The sequence below is a fragment of the Dama dama genome, chromosome 19, assembly GCF_033118175.1.
Source record: "Dama dama isolate Ldn47 chromosome 19, ASM3311817v1, whole genome shotgun sequence".
Taxonomy (NCBI): domain Eukaryota; kingdom Metazoa; phylum Chordata; class Mammalia; order Artiodactyla; family Cervidae; genus Dama; species Dama dama.
Window position 1 is genome coordinate 71,978,807 of NC_083699.1, and position 22,986 is coordinate 72,001,792.

The window sequence follows — 22,986 nt, forward strand, 5'->3', positions numbered from 1 at the left end:
ACCTGGAACACCTAGTTGTGACGTGACAAAGCACAAAGTCACCAGAACACGACTGTTTCTGAGGGCCTGGCATGCACATCTGCCAAGTCAGTGCAGAGCAATGTGTCCCCACGCTGACTTCAACTTCTAACAAATTAAATACGTCCTGCTTACAACGCATGGGGCCGGGGTCTGCAGACAAGGCAAGCTTGGTGTTGGCAAGGCCATGGGGCCGCCTCCAGAGAGCACACACCACGGGGACAATCGCTGCCTGACACAGACTGCCCCAGATATAGGACAAAGGGCTCTGACTCACAGAAACAACACAGGCCCCAAGGAGCAGACTGAACCCACTGCAAGCTCACAGGAAACGCCACACCTGGGCACCCGCTGCCAAAAGCCTTCACCAAGGAGCTGCGACCAAAAAATGACCTAAAACTCACTGTTCTGTATCTGCCTCACCAGGAAACCCATGGCTGGTGGGGGGCACGCGTGCAGCTGACACAAGCGGGTCCTAGGGAAGAGCAAAGTCCCTGTCCCCCCCACCCACACACCTCACCTTGCGAGCCCCGTGCAGCCAGAGGGCTCTCAGGCCCTCCGGGGGCTCCACACACCCATGCCCTCTCAGGCTATCCTCTGTGGACTGAGGCTCTTCGGCACATCGCAGCTCCAGCAGCTCCAGCGCCTGAGTCAAGAGCCGGTGGTGAGCCACATCCTCCCTCTGCAGTCGCTCCTCCAGGTCCAGGCGCAGCAGCTCCAGGGCCCGCCGGTGCCTGCCCTGCACGGCCTGCAGCTCAGACAGGTACTGTAAGCGCAGAGCATCCAGCTGTGACGCGTGTCTGGCCTCCAACACACTGACTTCAGCAGCGTGTTTCATCTGCAACTCAGCCTCACGTGCCTCTGCCAGAGCCCACCGCTCACGCTCGAATGAGGACCGCAGCGCGTCCACCTCGGCCTGGCGCCTGGTCTCCAGCTCCGCAGTCAGGGACAGGATATGCTGCTGGTGTCCTTCCTGGAGAAGCCGCAGCTCGCGCGCATGCTGCTCCTGGGCATCCCGCAGGAAGGCATCTTGCTCTGCGGCCAGTTTCTCTGTGATTGCTCTACGTTCTTCCAAAAACCTGAGACAACAAGCCAAGTGAACACAGAGCAGACGTGTAGCCACAAGAGCACCGCAGGGGAGCCCGCTGCCAGGGAAGAGGCCACCCCACCCGGATCCCGCCTGCTCTCCCTCCTCCCTGGGCACCACCACCAGCCGTGAGCCAACGGGGAAGGGCCCAGGAAGCCAGAGGAGCTCAGGCTGCAGCCCAGCATCCCCAGTCACAAACTAGAGTGCAGGGCACAGACCCCCAGCCAGAAACCACAGATACTGCAGGAAGCAGCTGTGACCGCCACTCGGCCAAGAGAGGACCTCAAGAGGGAAGGGGTTGCATGCCCTACAGGAGCCCCCGGGGCTGCAAAGAGTGTTTGGAAGACTCAGAAACCGGCCTCCACGGGGTGGCTCAGGGGCATGAGCCAGTGGCGCTGGCTGGGAGCAGTCAGCAGGCACCCAGAGCTCCGGCAGGAACAGGGGAGAATCTGCACAGGTGCCGTGACACATCAGGCGACTCACAAGAGCTGGGACACGTCTCAGGTTCCAACTGCCCACCAGCCACCATGATAGCCTCTCCACGGATCAGCCCATGAGGAGGACACTAAGGTCTCGTGAGCCTGCACATCGCACCTGTGTCCATCCAGCTCACATGGTGGGTCAGGATTTGAACTCAACCCTCAGACCCCAGGCCAGGAGTTTGTGCCCCTGCCTCGAGACACTGGGGAGCAGCTGACACATGAGAAGCAGCTCCAACGATCCCAGCGCTCATCAACACCCCTGGGTACTACAGCCCAGGTCTGCAAAGAGGGAGCAGACCAACAACATCCTAAGCCTACTTAAAAACTTCAGGGAACTATGTACATAGTTGAGAAAAGCTGTTTATTTTTTTAATGAGTTTAAAAAACACAAAATTCATGAATGAGCCACACAATCTTAGGATAAAAAGGCTGAAGTTCTGCTACTAAAAAACTAAAATGTGCAAAGAACACACACACTCGTCAAAAATGCACACCAGGCCACGTGGCTCACGGGACACAGGCCCCACAGGAAGGATGGGGATGCCAGTCCTGCCAGAGGCCTGCAGCCCTGAGAGCCCCACACACCCTCCTGGGGGTCTGCCTCACCCTCCTAGAGACCCGCCTCACCCCTTGGGGGGCACAGGGAGGGGACCTGCCTTGTCTCACTGGCTGGAGGGCGGTGGGGGCAGTGGGCAGCTCCGAACATAACAGGCTGCTACAGGGACAGCACCCACCTGCTCTGGGCCACCTTCAGCTGGAGGGCGCAGTCCTCCTTTAGGTGGAGCATGGCAAGCTCCTGGTCCTGGGCTCCTGGGGCCGGGCCGCATCCCAGCTCCCGGCCACACTGGCTGCACCGCGGAGACTCGTCTCCGGTGAGCCCAAGCTCCAGCTGCCGCAGACGGCCCTGCTGTTCCACCAGTGACCCCTCCAGGTCCAGGATCTGAGCTGCCTGCTGGTCCTGAAGTTGCCTCATCTCGGATTCTCGAAGCTCAAACCTGTTCATCATGGACCGCTTCTCACACTCCACCTGTTCTCGCAGGTCAAGGAGCATCTTTGTCAGCCTCTCTTCGGCTCCTCTCCGCAGGTCCTCACTTGTAACTTTCCACTCAGCCTCTCTCTCTCTGAGTTCCTGTTTCATTAGCTCAATCCTCTCCTCAGCACTCTTCAGTTCTTCCTGGTGAGCTTCAACTAAATTCTGTTTCATCTGCAACCACACAATTTTTTTTTAGAAGGAAGAAATTAAATGAAAAGATCACTGCACAATGACCCAAATCCATCTCTGAAGACAGAGAAGTTCTGTCAGCTATTAATACAAGCACTAGTCCCATGATGCTGGGCTGGATGAAGCACAAGTTAGAATAAAGATTGCTGGGAGAAATATCAATAACCTCAGATATGCAGATGACACCACCCTTATGGCAAAAAGCAAAGAGGAACTAAAGAGCCTCTTGATGAAGGTGCAAAAGGAGAGTGAAAAAGTTGGCTTAAAATTCAACATTCAGAAAATTAAGATCATGGCACCAGGTCCCACCATTTCATGGCAAATAGATGGGAAAACAATGGAAACAGTGACAGACTTTCTTTTCATGAGCTCCAAAAATCACCGCTGATGGTAAATGCAGCCATGAAATTAAAAGACACTTGCTCCCTGGAAAAAAAGCTATGACAAACCTAGACAGTGTATTAAAAAGCAGAGATATTATTTTGCCAATGTCTAGTCATCTAGTCAAAGCTATGGTTTTTCCAGTAGTCATGTATGGATATGTGAGTTGGACCACAAAGAAAGCTGAATGCCAAAGAATTAATGCTTTTGAACTGTGGTGTTGGAGAAGGCTCTTGAGAGTCCCTTGGACCACAAGGAGATCAAACCAGTCAATCCTAGAAGAAATCAGTCCTGAATATTCACTGGAAGGACTGATGTTGAAGCTGAACCTCCAATACTTTGGCCATCTGATGCGAAAAGCTGACTCATTAGAAAAGACCCTGAAAGATCAAAGGCAGGAGGAAAAGGGGACAACAGAGGATGAGATGGTTGGATGGCATCACTGACTCGATGGGCATGAGTCTGAGCATGGGAGATGGTGAAGGACAGAGAAGCCTGGCATGCTGTAGTTCATGCGGTCGCAAAGAGATGGACACAACTAAGTGACTGAATAACACAGTCCCACACCATACGTGAACAGAGCAGTGGGAGTGTTTCTCATGCTGACGGGAATGACGGAGACTAAAAGGCACAAATCTAAGACTATCTGCCTAAGTTAACCGTGTCCATTGCCCGGCACCTGGCCCCAACTGTTACCTCTAGGGCTGGCAGGTCTGGACACAGTCAAAGGGGGGCCTCCTCTGCAGTGCCAAGACCAGCTCAGGGGCTCAGATATGAGAGGCACCTCCCATCAAGGGGAAGCCGACACCACCACCCCCCGCCCCGCAGAACCACCACCAGGCGGCACAGCTCACAGGCGAGCAGCAGACAATAAGGCCAAGCCTCTGGACTTGCACCACGAATGATCCAGGTTCTACAAGGGACCTGAGCAAGAGGCTGAGGAGCTGCAACCAACACTCTTAAAGGTGTTGTATGAAAAGGGACATGAACCAGAAAGCTGAACACACACAAATTTCCTAATTTTCAAAACAGGAAAGTAGGTCAGCATACTGATCAATCATTGAGGAGAAACAAAACAAAACAAAACAAAACCAGAAAGGTCTGTGAAACTGACCTCAACTGGTTATTCAAGTCATTAAAGTTTAGGGCCTGCTCTTGCTGACAGCTGAGAATCAGCTCTAATCAGAGGAAACAACTGCAGGCTCTGGATAAGACCCAGGAGATCCAGGGCTGGGGGTCCTCACACCCAGAGTAAAGAAATACCCTGGGTGACCAACCCAGCTGTGCCATGGACGTGCACCTGGAAATCCTCCTTGTTTGAACCAGAAGAGCCGGGAAGTGAGGGGGGAAGCCCACCAGGAGGGGGCAGGAGGTGCTGGAATCCAGCCCAGTTCTCAGGCTGGTGCCTGGTCACACACGAGCAGGTGGAGAGAAAACACAGACACAGGCCAGCCCAGAAGGCCTAAGCGCACACCTTGGCCTGACGCGGAGAAGATGGGGAGGCCACTGGCCTCTGAAGGGGTCAGGGGCAGCCTCCTGGGACTGAGCCCTTGACCCGTGGGGTTGGCACTAACTCCAGGTAGATACAGTCGAAGGTATAAAGTAAAATGGACGGAAGAAGATGCTGCATTGAAGAAAACGCACTGCACTGGTCAGAAAGCAGGCAGATTCCAGCACAAAAAAACCGTACCAGAGAGGGCATTTCACTCATGATAAAAGCGTGATTTCCCAAGAAGACATAACCACCATAAACGTGCAGTTAACAGAACTACAAAACACAGTAAATACTGTGAGAGCTAAATGAGAGAGCTCGCTCCACACTCCTCTCTAGACAGTTCACACGAGGAGATCAACCAGTGGCCCAGGAAGCACTCAAACACCTGAACGTAAAAATCCATCAAGCAGAGTCTGTCCTTCAGGGACCCCCTGTGAGGCTGCAGGCCTTCACATGCCCGTCCTCACCCCCAGAGCATCAGGAGGGGGACAACACGTGATCTGCCCGTGAAACTCGGCCTCAATGGAGGAGGACCTGGGACAGTGTCACAGGGAGGAGGGGCGGGACAGCCACAGAACTGCCCAGATGGTCACCCTGGGCCTTGCAGATGAAACACTGAGAGTCACCTCAACTCCACGTCTCCAGGCCTTGGTGAGGCCGCTAGTAATTTAGGGGAGGCGCCCAAGCTGTGGGCCAGGGTCTCATCACTGCATGTCCACAGCTGCAAGTCTCAGTCAATGGAGAGAGCCTGGTGGCTGGAACAGTGCAGAAGACACAGTGGACAAGGCCTGAAGGTGGCCTCGCCACCCACCCTGGCACCCCTCTGAGGACCCGGTCAGTTCCCCTAAGCCCTGCAGGGTCTATAAGAGTTAGGATTACACACTTGGGTCCGAGCTTAGGTGGCAGCCCATCCCCACCCAAGGGAAGCACCCAGCCAACACTGCTGCAGGCAGAGGGTGGAGTAGATCTCGGGGCTCGTGCTGACCAGGCCAGTTCACATGTGGCCCTGTGGACACGGGCATCGCTGCGAGGCAAGGCATTTCAACTTACTTTCTCCAAGTCCTCTTTCAGGCAGATTTCACGCTGCAACTTCTCCTGTAAATTTCTATTTTCCACTTTTAAGAGATCGATTTCTTCCTTGAGCTCCACTGGAAGAAGCATAAGCTGAGCGCTGTGTGTGGTTTCCAGGCCCAAGTCTCCAGCCGGCACCTCTGTCTCCAACTCCAAGGCCGTGCTCTGCGCACACTGGAGGGGCTCCCGGGAAAGCTCTGTGGGGACCAGGGGGCAGAATCATCAGGCTGACCCTCCAACCAACAGGACAATGAGCGTCAGAAGTCCCAGACAGCTGCACGTAGACCCTGAAACCCATGGGAGCACGGTACCAGAAGGGGACACAACACAGCCGTCTGCAGCCCCGTGGGCACTGTGCACCAGAACCAGACGGGCAGACCCGTCCCAAGCTGTCCACACACCCACTGCTGCCCCTCTGGTCTGGGCACCGAGGAACGGGCCCCCAGAGCTGCTCTGGCCAGGGCTCATCACTGTCCCGGGCTGGAGGAAGAGGCACGGGGTGCAACCCAGGGGACTGGAAGATGCCGAGCAGCAGCCATGGGACACAGCTCACGCGGGCAGGAGAATGGCGAGGACAGCAGGCGTGACCCCACTCTCTGGGCCATGTGCTAGCCTTCCACAGGCCCATGCAGCTCCAAGGGACCCCGGCCCAGATCCTGAGCCGCAGGCCCTCAAGGCGGGACATGCAGACTTGCCTCCTCAGCTTGACACGGGGCCCACGCTCTCCTCGACTCTGTGTCCAGAGCCAGGCTTGCATTCACTCTCCTCGGCCCCAGGCCATGCCCAGGATGACCACAGCCTCTCCATCCCCATGGCCCCCAGAGACCCCAGGCTGCTGCCCAGGCAGGCCCTCTCCTGACACACGGGGCTGCTTCTCGACCCCAGGGAAGGGCCTCCGGTGCCCCCACTACACAGTCAACAGCCAGCACGCATAGTGCCAACGGCTCTCGTGGGATGCAGCCATGGCCCAGAACACCCCTGCAGGCTGGCCGCCACAGCAGCACTTAAGAGCATACCTTGGCCAGGCTTCTCCAAAGGCCCTGCGGGCAGCTCTCCTTCCAACGCTTCCTGCTGGGCGTCCTGGGAGGATGTCCACGCTGCTACTTGGCACTGGTGATTTTCTTTTAACCGTGTGCGCAAACTCAGGCTCTCCTTTGGGGAGATCACAGAGGAAACCTTGTAAAGAGCCTCTCAGGCTGGTTCCCTGATCCTGCCTCCCAGAGTCCCCCACGGAACCCCCCTTCTCACCCACACTGCCTACTGCCCCCACGTCTCACTCCCAGAAGGGAAGCAGGCATACTCACTGGAGTCAGCTGTGAGCTCGGGGCCTCCCCACACCCGACAGCCACTGGAACTGGGGCCCACCCTCCACATCCTGGGGTCAGACCTGCTGGGCCAGCCGTACGGCCAAGGCCCTCTGCTGAAGGGGTCCCATTCTGCCCCGGGATCCCCTCACCCCCTGCTCCACACTTCCATCCAGAGCTCATGCTGGGCTGCTCCACTGAATGACGCTCCTAGACACAGGGTCCCGAGCATCCTCATGGGAGGATGGGAGGGAGGGCAGAGGGGCCCCGAGGCTGGGTCAGCCCTTCCTGCTCCCTCCAAGAGGCAACCTGTCACCCATCTCCCTCAGAATCAACAGAGGGTCCCGTCAGCCTAAACATCCAGCTCTCAATAAGCTCAAATCATCCTTTAATCAAGACTGAAATCCTCATATGGTCAATGGAGAAAACAACCTGACCGAGGGGCAGAATCAAGCGCCCCCCTCACTCAGCTCACAGTGGGTCAGGCTTCTGAGTGGAAGAGCAGACCCAGCAAGTAGGGTGAGAGCGACTCACCGTTCAGGGAAAGAGAAGGGGCCAGAGATCACCCCCACCGAGCAACGGCCAGTTCCAGACGACAAAACAAAAACAAAACACAGGAGAGTGGGGGCAGGGAGCCGAGAGCAAGGGCTGCCAGCTTTGGAGAAACAGGCAGAAACACGGAGGCGACACCCAAACACGTAAAAAGACATCCTGGCTCAGTGACAACCCAGGAGTCACAGCCAGAGATTTACTGGCCAGGGTCAGCGTTGGCCAGAGGGGCATGGGGGTCCCACACCCAGCTCGGGGGAGTTCCACCAGGCACCCTCAGTCCACATGACATGTCAACACGTCAAATACACACCAGGCACAGGCATCCACCACGCACACAAGCCCACACACAGGACTTCTGCTCACACACACATACACTCTATGTTTTTACATTCCCTCAGACGATGAGACAATTTACAAACCTACGAGGAGAAGAAACAGGGACAGATGTGATCTGTGAGCCAGCGGTGAGCAACTGCTGGAGAGCGCAGGCACACAGAAGACTCGGAGGAGCACGCATGAGCTGCCCACACACCCGGGAGGCCAGGTAGAGGGCACAGAGGTAACTTCGAGACCTCCAGGGGTACAGATCATGGAGGCTGGGAAGGGGTGGGGACCCCACTATGTCCCTCACCTCACGGAGCCCAGCAGGAGACTGGTAGAGACCAATGGCCCTGGGAGAGAAGGCTGCCCCCACCCCCGGGTGGAGCCCCCCTGGTCAGACAGCCCCCAAGATCCCACAGTGCTTCACGCCTCCTGGGATGGCTCAGCCTCGGGGCACCAACCAACGCACAGAGCACCATCGTCCCACATAACACAGACACCCAGATGGATGGAGACAGAGCAGAAACCTCTCAACACTAAGTCCCCTTCAGGGAAGAGACCAAGAGCACTCCATCCCTGACACTGAGCAGAGAACGCAGACTAGAACACAGAGCAAAAAAGCAAAGTCCTTAGAAATTAAAAATGATTGGCACTTCCCTGGGGGTCCAGAAGTTAAGACTCCTTGTTTCAGATGCAGGGGGCGTGGGTTCAATCTCTGATCAGGGAACTAAGATCCCACATGTCGTGTGGCGTGGCCAAAAAATGCTAGCATAAGAAAACTTTTAAATGATAATGGAGATAAGGAATTCAACTTCAGAATTAGAGGAGAGAAAATCTCCTACCCCCAAAGATGCCTAAAGAAATGTAAGAAGAGAAATGAGGACTGAGGACACCAGCGGTTTCATTCTGGAGGCCCAGTGTGACACTCGCCTACAGGAGTCTCAGAAAACAAAGTGTGCGGAAGAACAGTCGCCCAAATAGCTGAGCAGCAGCTCAAGACATCTACCTTGCTTCTCTCGCTGTGCACTGAACCCAGGGACAGTAAGGCGTGACCGTGGAGGCTGGAAAAAACTCGAGGAGTCGCAGGAACTGCAGACACATTTATTATCTCCTGACTGGCACAGCAGCCATAGCAGCAGATACACTGTATTATCTCGTGGTTGACCCAGCAGACACAGCGGTAATGCAGCCTCAAGGGCTTTTCAGGTGGAGCTTATTTATGCTTACAGAGCAGAAGTAGCCCATGGCCAAGCGGGCTCATCGCGATGCATGGGGCAAAAGTGGTCTCAGCTGTTACACAAACATGTATTTACACAACACGGGGCGAGAGAGCCTGACCACGCCATCTTGGCTAATCTGCTCTCTCCCTAGTGTCCCAGACTGAGGAGAGTCAAGGTCCCTCCCTTTTCCTAGTATGAAAAACGGACCCAGACCCAGACCAAGTGCCGTCACAGGACTCTGAGGAGCATGGGGGGCTGAGAGCTGCCGGAGGCTCCCTGGGTTGAAATGGCGTGGGCTGCCATTTCCATCTCCAGGAGATCTTTCCCACCCAAGAATCGAAACCAGGTCTCCTGCACTGCAGGCAGATTCTTTACTGACTGAAGTATGAGGGAATCCCTGATGAATGTTGGGGTGTGTGTGGCTTTTCAAATTAGTGTTTTTGTTTTCTTTGGGTAAATACTCAGGAGTGGAACTGCTGTATCTATTTTTAAATTTTTGAGGAACCTCCTTCAAGTCAGACTGATAGCACAGCCTTGTCCAGCGCTGGGGCCGGGAGGACAAAGAAGCCACTCGCCCCCTGGAGCTCTTCGTTCAAACAGGCGCACAAGGCTTCCAGCATCACAGAGAGCCCCATGAGCCCCACTGCCACGGAGGGCAGAGAGGCCAGAGACAATGGCATGGAGACCACTGGCAGAAGAGCACAGGGGCCACTGCCAACATGCCCAGCACGCACGCACCCAGCCCTTCCCTCTCAGCTCAGGTCGCCAGCATGCGTGAGGCAGGAGGTCGGGGAGCTCGTGGAGAGTGTGGGACCCGGGCAGGACCCAAGCTGCCACCCACCCGCCTGCGAGTTGTGCTCTGAACCAGCCAGCTGGTCATTTTAAACAAGCAGACATAGTCAGCCTGTGGAGATGCCAGAGACACAAGAGTAAGCCTCCCTCCACTTGTCAGTGTCACAGAAGAAAGCTTTTGTAAAAAGGATGGAAATCCAGATTTGAGAACATAAAGATAGCCCATTTGCCAACTAAAGATTAATGAAACACAGCCTTCTCATGATATACTAAGATGCTCATACACCTCAGTAGCGCGCGCACACACACAAACTGATTAAAAAGCAGGCAGAGACCTGCAACAGACATTTCTCCAAAGAAGACACCCAGACAGCGAACAGTTACGTGAAAAGACACTCTACGTCATGAATCGTCAGAGAGATACAGATCAAAACCACAGTGAGGTATCAGCTCATACCTGGTAGAGCAGCTACTGCTAAAAAAACAAATAACAAATGTCATCAAGGGTGTGGAGAAAAGGGAACGCTTGTGCACTGCTGGAGGGAAAGTAAACTGGTGCAGCCCCTGTGGAAGACAGGAAGGAGGTTCCTCAAAAAATTAAAAACAGATACAGCAGTTCCACTCCTGAGTATTTACCCAAAGAAAACAAAAACACTAACTCGAAAAGCCACACACCCCAACATTCATCAGGGATTCCCTCATACCTCAGTCAGTAAAGAATCTACTTGCAATACAGGAGACCTTGGTTTCCATTCCTGGGTGGGAAAGATCGCATGGAAATGGAAATGGCAACCCACGCCTGAAGAATCCCATGGACAGAGAAGCCTGGTGGGCTACAGTCCATGCAGTCATGAGAGTTGGACACGACTTAGCAGCTAAACCACCACCATCACCATTCATAGCAGCACTATTTACAACAATCGCGACGTGGAAGCAGCCCGAGTGTCCATTTGCAGACAGACAGATGAAGATGTGGCACCCACACACACACAGGAAATACTACTCGGCCACAGAACAGGAGAACCTGGGACCACACGGCCACTCCCTGAGAGCGTCACACTGAGTGGGAGCAGTCAGACCGACAGAGAGGCACTGCATGGTCTCACTTCCCTGTGGACGCTAAAGACCCACCTCCGGGAGAAGACACTGGGGGTTGCCAGAGGCGGTAGAGGGGTTGTGGGTGAAGGGGTCAAACCTCTAGTCAGAGGATAAGAGTCCCAGGGTGCCCGCACAGCACAGGGTACAGTCAACAAGCCTGCACTGTCTGTCTACAGGCACTGAGAAGGGGATCTTACAAGCTCTCATCAGGGCACAGTCAACACCACCACACCATCTGTCTACAGGTGCTAAGAAAGGAGATCTTACAAGTTATCATCGAGGTACAGTCAACAATACTGTATGTCTACCTACAGGCACTGAGATCTTACAGGTTCTCATCAGGGTACAGTCAACAACACTGTACTGTCTGTCTGTAGGTGCTGGGAGAGGGATCTTATCATTGGAGTACAGTCAACAACACCCTGGTGTCTGTCTACAGACAGAGCGAGGGATGTTGCAAGTTCTCATCGGGTACAGTCAACAAAGCCATACTGCCTGTCTACAGATGCTGAGAAGGATCTTACGAGTTCTCATCGGGGTACAGTCAACAACACTGTACTGTCTGTCTACAGGTGCTGAGAGAGGGATTTTACAAGTTCTCACTGGAGTACAGTCAGCAACACTGTGGTGTCCGTCTACAGATACTGAGAGAGGGATCTTACATGTTCTCATCGGGTACAGTCAACAAAGCCTGTCTGTCTACAGATGCTGAGAGAGACCTTACAAGTTCTCATTGAAAGAAAAACGCTCTGACTCTGTGGAGGTGCAGGTTCAGCAGACTGACCAAGGAGACCCGTCACATCACACCCAGGCATTCGGTCATCACACCAACACTGGACACTCAGGTCCCGTCAGTCACACCTCAAGACAACAAAGCCGGCCCATCACCTCAAGCTGCTCCCGCTGAAGGCTGAGTCCATCAAGATGGTCTCTTTCTTCTTCTGATGTCTCTTCCAAACAGGCACTGGGTGAATTCAGAGAGAAGCTGTCCTGTAAGAGCCTGACGTGGCACCTTGCCACTGAACCCCACTGTCCCTGGAACCCCACTTCTGTGCCAATCTTCGGGGCCACACCCACCCACTTTGACCAGATGTCACCAACCACACCCACGTGCAGACCAGCGCCAGCTTCAACATCACCAGGCCAAGACCCAAACAATCAGTGTATTCTCCTGGGCTGGGCTGGAAGGCACTCACCTGGTTCCCATGGCCTCCAGCAGGGAATCATCCCTTCCCTCCTGCAGCCGCCGCTGCAACAGGGTCAGGTCCTCCTGGTAGCTCTGCTCAGCCTCCCTCAGCTTCTCTTCGAAATAGAGCCTCAGCTGCTCCAGCTCGGACTCGTGCCGGCTCCTCTCCTGCTGCTGCTGCTGCTCCAAGTCTCTCTTCAGGAGCTCCAGCTCCTCCACATGAGACGCCCGGGCCAGGAGCTGCTCGCGCAACTCTTTACAGGTGGACACAAGCAAAGCATCTCAGACATGGCACTCGGGGAAATGAGACACTGAAGGCCCCACCGTGCAGGGCCAGTGCAGAAGTGTAAGGCGGGGGCCCCATCCCACCCCAGAGCCTGTGGATGCACAAAGGCCCCCGGGGCTTGTGCTACGAGCACAGGGCCTGGTGCGGGGAGACCACCCGGGCGGCCTCAGCTAACCCCAGGGCCCCTCGAGGGCAGAGGGCTTTCTCAGGCTGGCTCCGCAAGCCACAGGGACTCTGAAGACAGAGGAGGGGCCACCTCTGCACCACCAGCCACAGGAGATGGGACCTCGGTCCCACAGCACTGGATTCTGTCAACGGGAAGTCAGGTCATGGCAGAGCCCAACACCTTGACCTCAGCTGTGGGTGACCCTGGGCAGAAACAGCCACTCCAGCTCAGACTCCCAAGCTAGTAAACGTGGGTGGTTTTAAGTTGCTGAGATGGTGGTATTTTGTTTACAGCAACAGAACAGTAATACAGGCCATAAAAACTGTCACCACCACCACTATTCTGATTAAGAAGTCCTGCCAGCTGGCCCACCGCAGCCAGTGACCAGCTTTCAAATAATGGGGAAGGAGACAGGTTACTGTCCCAAATCTACGTCCCCCATGAGGGCCGTAACTGCACAGGGGAGGGTGCAGAGGCAGCGCACAGGTCGTAACCCACGTGTGCAAGCACATCTGAAGCCCACCCTCAAGTCAGTCCACCAGCTCTGCCTGGAGCCACCCTCTCCCAGGGACCACCAGGGTGGGTACGGGACACGGCTGGGGCCTACACACCCCCTCAGCCATCAGGGTGATCTTGGGTCCTTTCTCATAACTCTGTCCTTTGTTCCCAACAACACCACAGGGCAGATTCTACTGTTCGAGGCCTGTGTGAAGAGCAGCAGACACGCCCACGCCTCTTGGCCCTGTGCTCTTGATGGGGGTCTTGTGCCCTCAGTAAACGTGGCATCACCTTCCAAAATCACAGCTCAGAGCCACAGGAGCCTGACAACACTTGCCACAGGTGAGCTTGCAGGCCCAAGAGGTGATATGCAGCAAGGCACACCTGTGACCCGAGTTTCCTCATGAGAACAGCGTTTCCATGGTGCTTAACCAAGCCCCATCAGGAGCCCAGTCTCACTTGGTGCATATCAACATGGAGGAGGACACAGGCTTCTAGAATCATCGCAAGCTCACCTACGGGGAAGCACGGGGGCCGCCACAGCTCCACACGGTGACGCCACAGATCTCAAAATGCACACAGGTTTACAAGATCACTTTTTTGGGCCTGCAAAACTGTTAAGTTCTAGTTTGGGGTTTCAGCAGTTCAAACTGCAGCTTTCCCTTCCGGGGACCTGGATTGGGAACACAAGATGCTCACCACTCAGCTCCTGCCTGCTGGACCTCGCGGACTCAAGCTGGGCCCCCAGGCACTGGATCTCCTCCCGGGACTGAGCCTGCAGCTCCTCATAGGATGCGCGCAGTCTCTCCAGCTGGAAAAGCAGGCACAGTGTGGGCACCGGGCTGCGGCCCTGACACCAGGTGAGAACACGCAGCCGCCTCAGCCCAAGCCCCCCCCCCCACCCCCCAATCAGCAGCCCCGAGACCATCCAGAGGAATGGTCTCACGTGTGGACGCCTCTCAGGCTGTGGCCTTGTTCCCTGCAGAGACCTGCCCCCTACTTTGTTGGCGAGGGTGGAGGAGCCCCCTCCCACCAGCCCCCTTCCCCATCTGTGACCTTGGTCCCTTACCCCCATGCAGCCTGTTTGGTTTTCTCTAAGTTGCCTGGTCAACCTCCCTGGGAAGCATGTCCTCTTTCAGGGTAAACAGAGCTTACACATCGAGTGTGTGCCACGTGCCAGGCACACCACCCACCCTCCTGGGGGCCTGGGTTAGAGTGGCTGCCCGGCCCCTGAAGTCACCAGCGTGGGACCAAGCCTCCAAGGAAGCGAGGGTGGTACTGGCCTGCGGCTGCCCACTGCCTATGAAATGGGACCTTCCTTTTTCAGGGCACAGGACAGAAGATGCCCCTCTGGCTGCCTATCCCCAGGATGGGGGGCTGCCACAGGACCCGCCCAGCCAGCCTGGCCTCTATCTGGAGGAGAGACAGGAGCCGGCGCAGCATGGCCAGATCCGGCTCCTCCTGGACTCCATGACTTTCCTCCCCGCAAACCCATGCACCAGCCTCAGCTAACTCCATCTGCCAGTCACTTCCTGATTTCTTGAATCAACGCATGGGGCACTGCTTGGCTCTTGGTCTTGGTGACAAAGGCCCTTCAGGTCCCTGAATGAGATATGTCCACATCACCCACATTTTGGTACGTGGAGTTCCATTTGGAATAAAGTTCTGAAGATGTGAGCAGCAGAACCTTGAACCTTTGATGGCTGAAGCCTATAGGGGTGCTTGTCAAGGCACGAATTCTCCAAGGGTAGGACTAGATACCATCCTTAAGTCACAATCACAGACTTTACCTCCTGATGTGGCTACCTACTGCCTCCAGCAAATACTGAGAGTCCCTTTAAATTAGGGCTTATATGGAGGTCCCTCAAAAGACTAAAAACAGAAATGCCATGTGACCCAGCCACTCCTGAGTATACACCTGAAAAAATGGAAAAACTAATTTAAAAAGATACATGCACCCCGAAGCAACCTAAGTATCCACTGACAGAAAAATGGATAAAGAAGATGAGGACACATATATAATGGTGTACTGCCTGCATACACAGTCGCTCAGTCATGTCTGACTCTTGTGACCCCATGGACTGCAGCCCACCAGGCTCATTCTCCAGGCAAGAATACTGGAGTGGACTGCCATTTCTTCCTCCAGAGAATCTTCCTGACCCAGAGATTGAACCTGCAACTCCTAGGTCTCCTGCATTGGCCAGTGGGTTCTTTACCATTGAGCCACGTGGGATTCCCATACTGGAACACTATGCAGCCATTAAAAAAAAAAAAATACTGCCATCCACAGAAACATGGATGGACTGGAGAATATTACACCAAGTGAAATAAGTCAGAAGGAGAAAGACAAATACTGTATATTATCAGTAACATGTGAAATCTAAAAAATAAATATATATACAAAAAGACTCACAGTTATAAAGAACAAACTACGGTCATCAGTGAGGAGAGGGAAGGGGAGAAAGGCAAGTTAGGGGAGGGGATTAAGAGGTACAAACTATTAAGTATAACTAAGTATAAAATCAACTATAAGAATATATCATACAACACAGAGAATACAGACAATATTTCATAATAGCTATAAATAGAATATAATCTTTAAAAATTGGGACTCACTATGTTGTACGTCTAAAACTCACACAATAATTGTAAACCACCTATACCTCAACTTAAAAGTAAAAAAACACGTAACACAAATTAGGGCTTAAGTGTTGGCTGATGACAGAGCGTGAATCCAATCCAAGGTCTCCTCAACTCCCTCCTGCACTGACAGTTCAAATGAAGAAGCCAGTGCCTACCTCCAGCTGGTTCTCCTTTTCCTTCTTTTGGAACTTCAGCTCCAGCGCCTCCAAGTACTGGCAGCGCTCCAGCTGCAGGTCTGCACGCAGCTTGCTCAGCGAGGCCTCGTGCTGTGCCTCCTGCGTCTGAAGGGAACCTGCAAACGGGCCGGGGCCTCAGTTTGTGACGGCACAGTGTCCTCCGCCTGCAGCGACAGCTGCATGCACAGCATGTCCCCAGGCTCCCTGCAGACCCTGTTTTCTCAAGACTCTGTTCTTAGGACTCCACTCTCCTCTGGGACAGAGGGAGGGAAGGAGGAAGGGGAGGGCACAGGCCAGCAGACAGTGCCTATTGCCAGTGGGTGTCACTGTGTAACAGAAAGTGAACAACCACATATTACTTTTTTGGTAACAAAACAAACATGTTCCAGTAGCAGAACACGTAAAATCTGTCTCTGAAACGAAGGATTCTGGAAATTTCAGGGAACCCGAGAGGCCTGTGACTCAGGAGGCAGGACCACACTGGCTCTGTCCGGCTGGTCCGTCACATGGCAATCTCTCTAGGATGACGCAGGAAAACCAGGCCCTCCAGACTTGCTCATTTTACTTAAAGACTCACATTCAGCTTGATTTTTGGCTTGAAAAACCTTCTCTAACTCTGCTTTCTGTTGTGCCAATTCTTTCTTAAACTGGTTTTGTAAATTCTCCAGTTCTGACCGATGCTTTTCCAATAATTCCCGGCGTAGGTTTTCTAAACACGAATCTCTCTCGGATTCCCAGTCTTGCTTCAGAATCTAATTTAAATGAGAAAGAGGAAATGATAGCCAATGGTTGATTACTGAGGTAAAAATATTTCAACCTCGCATTCAAAACCCAGTCATCCCTGCTCAGACCAGACTGTGAGTACAGCACATGGCTTGAGGTGTCCAGTCAGACAAGAACAGCAGCAGGCAAGCATCGCAGGACATGAGGGCCTGGACCGCCAGCCAGAAACAGGAGTGGTCTCGGAGCAGAAGCACAGGAACTCAGCTGCCGAGTCAGGCATCCGTCACCCACACAGACCCAGGCGCTACAGCAATGCTACCAAGCTCTGCAGGGCCAGGCTCTGCCCAAGCGCCCTGAGCTGGACAGCTGGGACTGAGGGTGCCCTGAGCTGAGGCGTGAGGCGTGAGGCTGTCCCCCACTCCAGAGTGGCCAGGACACAGTCTCCAACACCACCCGCTTCCACTGCCGTCACCAGCGCCAAGAGCTCTTCTGCAAAGGTGGACTTGAAAAAGGGATGGGTCACAAGAGTCAAAAGTTTGGTGAGGGACTTCCTCAGAAAAGAGCTAATTCTGTTACACCCTAAATCATAACTCTTCCCCCAAAAAGGGGGCATGGAGTGGGAGCAGCAGGACAAGCAGAGCACCAGCCAGCGTGCTCAGCACTGTCAGCACACCGACCTCTGCCTTCACCCTCTGGGACGCTTATCCCGTAACTCCACCCCCTCATGGCTTCCTAAGTGGTGTCCGCGTCTCCCGTCCCTGAGGACCGAGGTCTGTGTCCTGAGCACAGCCAGGGCCAGGCCACAGGACTGCTCAGAAGCCAGACAAGAGGGAAGTGCCTCCCATCACACCAGGCCACACAAAAGACGCGAGCAGTTGCTGAGGAATCCACGCCGGGCAGGGAAAGCAGTGAGCCACACTGCCCTGGCAACGCCAGCTATGACTGCATTGTGAGAACCAAGTGGGAGACCCCGGGGGACGAGGGAAACAGCACCTACACGGAATGACATCTTCTCATCCTATGTACCTCTATCATCTGGGCATTTTTTTCCATTTCTGATTGTAGCTTCTCCTTCAGCTCAGCTGCAAGACAAACAAACATAACAAGTGGCTCAGATCACCGAAGCTCAGACATCCCCATAGTCTGGTTCCCCAGAGAGGACAAGGCTCTGGCACCACAAGCCACTCCATAGAACACTCGCCAACACCAACAGGACAGGACAGGATGCACCTGTGAGAATCAAGGTGAAGATGGCTGCTTTGATTAGCAAATCACGCTTGTGCCCAACAGAGGACAGCAGACGTCCAGCCAGAGCAACAGTTTAGGAGGGCCGTGTGAGGCTGACTCTGGGCCTCGCAGATCCCTGAGCCCGCATCATCCTTCTGCTAGTAGAACCTCTATCCATCCATCCCGCACCAGGCCCCACATATACCCAGGGCCTGGAGTCCAAGATCCTGCAGGGCCAGCTTCCAGGCTGCATGCTGGACAATAAGTAAAGGGAGACACGTAAAGATGTTTCAGGTCCCAACAGCTCCCCACTGGGAGGGAAAAAGCACTAGAAAAGAGGTGCCAGGGGCAGAGGAGGAGATGAACTGGGCCAGGGGGTGCAGCCGATCATGGAGCTGGGGGAGCAGCAGCAGGCGACAGCTGCTGCCGGGTGCCAGGGGGGCGGCCCAGCAAGCCCGGGATCCATGCAGAGATCCAGCCACCGCCCTGCAAGGGCAGGTTCCACCAGGTCCATGGGGGCCCCGCCCATGGCAGAGCTGCCCCGCCCATGGCAGAGCTGCAGGGAGCAGAGGACAGATGGGCCTCTCTGGGGACTGTTCCCAGGGGTGCTGGTGGAGGAAACAGCATCGCAACAGGCCTAGGACAAGCATGTTTCATATTTTTAAAATTTAACAAAAGCAGGGGAGGACACGGAATAATCCTGTGTTTGCCGGAATCTCTGTGAAGATGCGTCAGAGGACTGAGGAGGATGCTTCTGGGGGGTTGGGGGGCAAGAGAGGAAGACTCTGCAACCCAGAGTGGGTGAGAGAAAACAGCCCAGGGACTCTTCTGGGGGGAAAACGTTCCGAGCAGGAAAATCAAGAAAAGCCACCAAACTGCTGCCTTGAAACCATTTTAAACGGGTGAGTTATATGGTATTTGAATTACAGCTCAATGAAACTATTACGTAAAAATTGATTTTTACAAAGATACCAACAAAAAATGTACCAAGAAACATCAAAAATGACAACATAAAAGTTCACTTTAAGGCCAGAGAATTGCAAGATTGAAAGGTGCTTGAGGTGCCACCAGCAGCGAGACGGCCTCTGAGCACAGTGAGGAGCCAGGGGTGGGGTACGGGTGGGCAGGGGGGCCCTGGGGCAGTGGTAGGGGTCCAGTAGGGGATAGAGGTCCAGGTTGGGGTCCAAGGCAGGGATGTGGGTCTGGGGTGTGGGTCTGAGGCGAGAATGGGGGTCTGGGGTGGGGGTATGGGGTGGGGGTCTGGGATGGGGATTGGTTTCTGTGGTGGGGGTCTGGGGCAGGGATGGGGATCTAGGGTGGGAGTCTGAGGTGGGGATGGGGGTCTGGAGTGGGGATGGAGGTCTGGGATGGGGGTCTGGGGTGGGGGTCTGAGATGGGCGTCTGGGGCAGGGATGGGGGTCTGGGATGGGGATGGGGTCTGGGGTGGGAGTCTGAGATGGGTGTCTGGGGCGGAGATAGGGGTCTGGAGTGGGGGACTGGGATGGAGGTCTGGGATGAGGATGGGGGACTGGGATGGGGGTCGAGGATGGGAGTGGAGGTCTGGGATGGGGGTCTGGGGCAACCACAAACCGTGGCCAGAGACAGAAAGTGAAGAAGCAACAAAGAAACTCACAGCTCTCGAGCCAGGATCCTCTGTCGACACCCCCAGGTTGTCGCCCAGCCCCACGCACAGCCACCGTGCATACCTGCCTCCTCGCGGACCAGCTCCAGCTCCCGGCGCGCACGGCTCTGCAGCAGGGCCCGCTCCTGAGCGTGCCGCCCGGTGAGCTCGGCGTGCAGCTCGGCCAGCGCTGCCTCCTTCTCGCGCTGCAGGTGCGCCTGCGTCCGCTCCAGCCGTGCGGCGTGCATGTCACTCAGGCTCAGGCGCAGCACCTCCAGCTCCAGCTCCTGGAGGACAGGGAGGTTACTCATGTGCCGCCACGAAAGACAACGTCACGCCACCCAGATGAGGCATGCAGTGTCATCAAACCATAAGGACGGAAGGTAGGATGGTGGCTGCCAGGGGCTGGGGAGACGCCATCAACGAACATGGTTTCAGGTTGATAAGAGCTGTGGAGACGGATGGTGCTGAAGGATGCAGAACACTGTGAACGGACGAAGACCACGGAACTGTGCGCCCAGAATCGCTAACATGATAAACCTTACGAGTGTTTCACCAGGTTGGTACAAATGTAATTGAGGTTTCTGCACTGTTGCAATTTGCTGTCTGATATTGGTACAAATGTAGTTATTTTATACATCGTTTTGATGCACATTTCTTGGTTTATTTTTTTCTGCTAATGACTTATTACTTTAAACTAGGAAAATGATGTTAGACAAAAAAACAAATTCAAGCAATTTTCTTATTTGAGTTCAAAATGGGTCATAAAGCAGTGGAGACAACTCACAACATCAACAATGCATTTGGCCCAAGAATTGCTAATGAACGTACAGTGCCAAGGAGGTTCAAGAAGTTTTGCAAAGGAGATGAGAGCCTTGAAGATGAACAGCGCACTGGCTGGCCATTGGAAGTTGACAACAACCAACTTAGAGCAATTATCAAAGCTGATCCTCTTACAACTACACAAGAAGTTGATGAAAAACTTGTCGACCATTTACAGTCTTGGCATTTGAAGCAAGCTGGAAAGGTAAAAAAGCTCAATAAATGAGTACTTCACGAGCTGACCAAAAATCAAAAATATCATTGGTTTGAATTATCGTCTTCTCTTATTCTATGAAACAACAACAAACCATTTCTCAATCGGATTGTGATATGTGACAAAAAGTGAATTTTATACAACCAAGGACAACCAGCTCACTGGTTGAACCAAGAAGAAGCTCCAAAGCACTTCCCAAACCCAAACTTGCAAAAAAAAAAGTTATGGTCACTCTTTGGTAGTCTGCTAAAGGTCTGACCCACTATGGCTTTCTGAATCCCAGCAAAACCATTACATCTGAGAAGTATGCTCAGCAAATTGATGAGATGCACCAAAAACTACAAGGCCTGTAACCGGGATTGGTCAACAAAATGGCCCCAATTCTTTCCCACAACAACGCGTGATCAACTCTTCAAAAGTTGAATGAATCGGGCTACGATGTTGATTCATCCATCATATTCACCTGACCTCTCGCCAGAAGACTATCACTTCTTCAAGCATCTCAACAACTTTGTGCAGGGAAAATGCTTCCATAACCAGCAGGAGGCAGAAGATGCTTTCCAAAAGTTCACTGAATCCTGAAGCATGGATTTTTACACTATAGGAATGAGCAATCTTATTTCTCATTGGCAAAAATGTGCTGATTATAGCAGTTGTTATTTTGATTAATAAAGAAGTGTTTGAGCCTAGTCATAATGATTTAAAATTCATAGCCCGAAACTGCAATTGCTTTTGTACCAACCTAATACAATTTTTAAAAAGACCATGACAAAAATAGAGGTTGAGGGAAGTATAAACAGAGTTTAAAAAATTATGCAAGAGGAAAGTGAAGGTGATTAAATTTAGACTTAGACAAATTAAGTATACATACTGTTTTTCATAACCTCACCATTAAAAGAACAGAAACTGTGTACTATTACTTCAAAATGCATAAAAGGATAATTTCTTTGTAAATCCCATGATAAATAATAATTCAAAGAAGGCAAAACAGGTGAAAAGAAAGGAACAAAACAGGCAAGACAAACAGAAAACCCAAATTAAATGTCTGGTGTAAGTATAGGCACAGCAGTGATGACATTAGATACAAGGGAATTCACTGCCCAATAAGATAGATTGTCAGGCTCAGTTAAACATCAACCCTATGCTATTCACCAGACATACATCTCAAACTGACGTCTGCAGAGATGCTAAAGGTGAAGGAGAGAAGAGACCAAGTCCATTTACACAAAGCTCACGGCAGAATCAGCAAGCGAGTGCTCACTTGGGGTGGACAGGAGGGATCGGGCCAGCACTGCCCCACCTCTGACCAGCAGAGGGGCCAGCTGCTGCGCATGTGTACTCATCTGTGGGCTATGGGTAAGTTCTGTGTACTTTTCCACAAGGTGCTACAAGCCACAGCTTAAACAAGTATGAAATGTGTATTTAAGACTGGGTCTCACAGACTCCATCAGAGACCATTTTCCCAAGCCCTCCTATGATCTAGATTTCTCCTGCAATAATGCAGATTAAAAATAAAACTTGCTCACTGCTACAAGCAGTGTGAACTGAGTCCAGCTAGAATTGAGTGTCTAAAATATCATTATTTTGTATTAACTTCTAATGGAGTATAATCTATAAAACTACTGAATCACTATGCTTTACACCTGAAACTAACATAATGATGTAAAACAACTATATTTCAATTAAAAAAAAAAACATAAAATATAAGACTTTCAAGACAACATTTTGATACTGGTCAATAATAATTTTTCTTGCAAATGCTAACAAAACTGAGTTGATTTGAAAAAGGAATCAATGCAATACCCGTGGAAGTCACACCAGGCACTGTGGGAGGAGCTGGGACAGTAACTCCCAGCCTGCAAGCATCTGGGGTGGGGGCCAGGCCTGGGAGGCACACTGACCAATGACAGAAGCCCGCAGGGCAGAAAGGCGGGTTCCCCCCACACACCCACCAGACAAGATCTGTAAGCAGGGCGTGAAGAGAGGCCTTCCATGCAGGGAGCTCTGCCGCCCATTCCCACGTACAGGAGAAGACAGGGAACCTGGGAAAAGCTCACCTTCGTCATGACCCCAGGCTGCTCTGCACAGTAGCCATCCAGCTTCGGCGGCGTCCTCTCTCTGCCGGGCTCCTGCAGCTGGCGGGGAAGGGCCAGGAGGGGCGTCCACAGCGGCACCTGGGCGGCCCCGGCCCCTCTGCCCCCGATCCCTCCACCTCTGCCCCACTCCAGGCCTGCCAGGTCCATCTACGGCCGCCTCCTAAACCAGTCTCAACTCTAAACATTGTGTAACTTGTTTCCCTCATGATGGTGCTGCACAATTTTTAATGAATTCTGTTTCTTTAAGTTACTTCACTGTGTGCTTAACATTTAAATCACTAAATT

At 53.1% G+C, this 22,986-nt stretch overlaps 1 protein-coding gene across 8 annotated transcripts in view; it reads right to left on the reverse strand.

The window, feature by feature from the left end:
- The window catches only part of PCNT (pericentrin), a 104,915-nt gene that overhangs the window by 73,685 nt on the left and 8,244 nt on the right, over positions 1-22,986 (reverse strand). For 7 of the 8 annotated variants that reach the window (XM_061167384.1, XM_061167389.1, XM_061167385.1 and 4 more), the window contains exons 3-14: positions 22,663-22,740; positions 19,655-19,856; positions 17,748-17,803; positions 16,576-16,750; positions 15,978-16,114; positions 13,879-13,990; positions 12,240-12,483; positions 11,932-12,007; positions 6,773-6,908; positions 5,736-5,953; positions 2,322-2,791; positions 539-1,097 (exon numbers count right to left, since the gene is read on the reverse strand). In XM_061167384.1, the coding sequence (XP_061023367.1) occupies positions 539-1,097; positions 2,322-2,791; positions 5,736-5,953; positions 6,773-6,908; positions 11,932-12,007; positions 12,240-12,483; positions 13,879-13,990; positions 15,978-16,114; positions 16,576-16,750; positions 17,748-17,803; positions 19,655-19,856; positions 22,663-22,740 (2,463 nt within the window). The remainder of the gene's footprint in view (positions 1-538; positions 1,098-2,321; positions 2,792-5,735; positions 5,954-6,772; positions 6,909-11,931; positions 12,008-12,239; positions 12,484-13,878; positions 13,991-15,977; positions 16,115-16,575; positions 16,751-17,747; positions 17,804-19,654; positions 19,857-22,662; positions 22,741-22,986) is intronic. The other variant, XM_061167391.1, reaches the window with a different exon arrangement.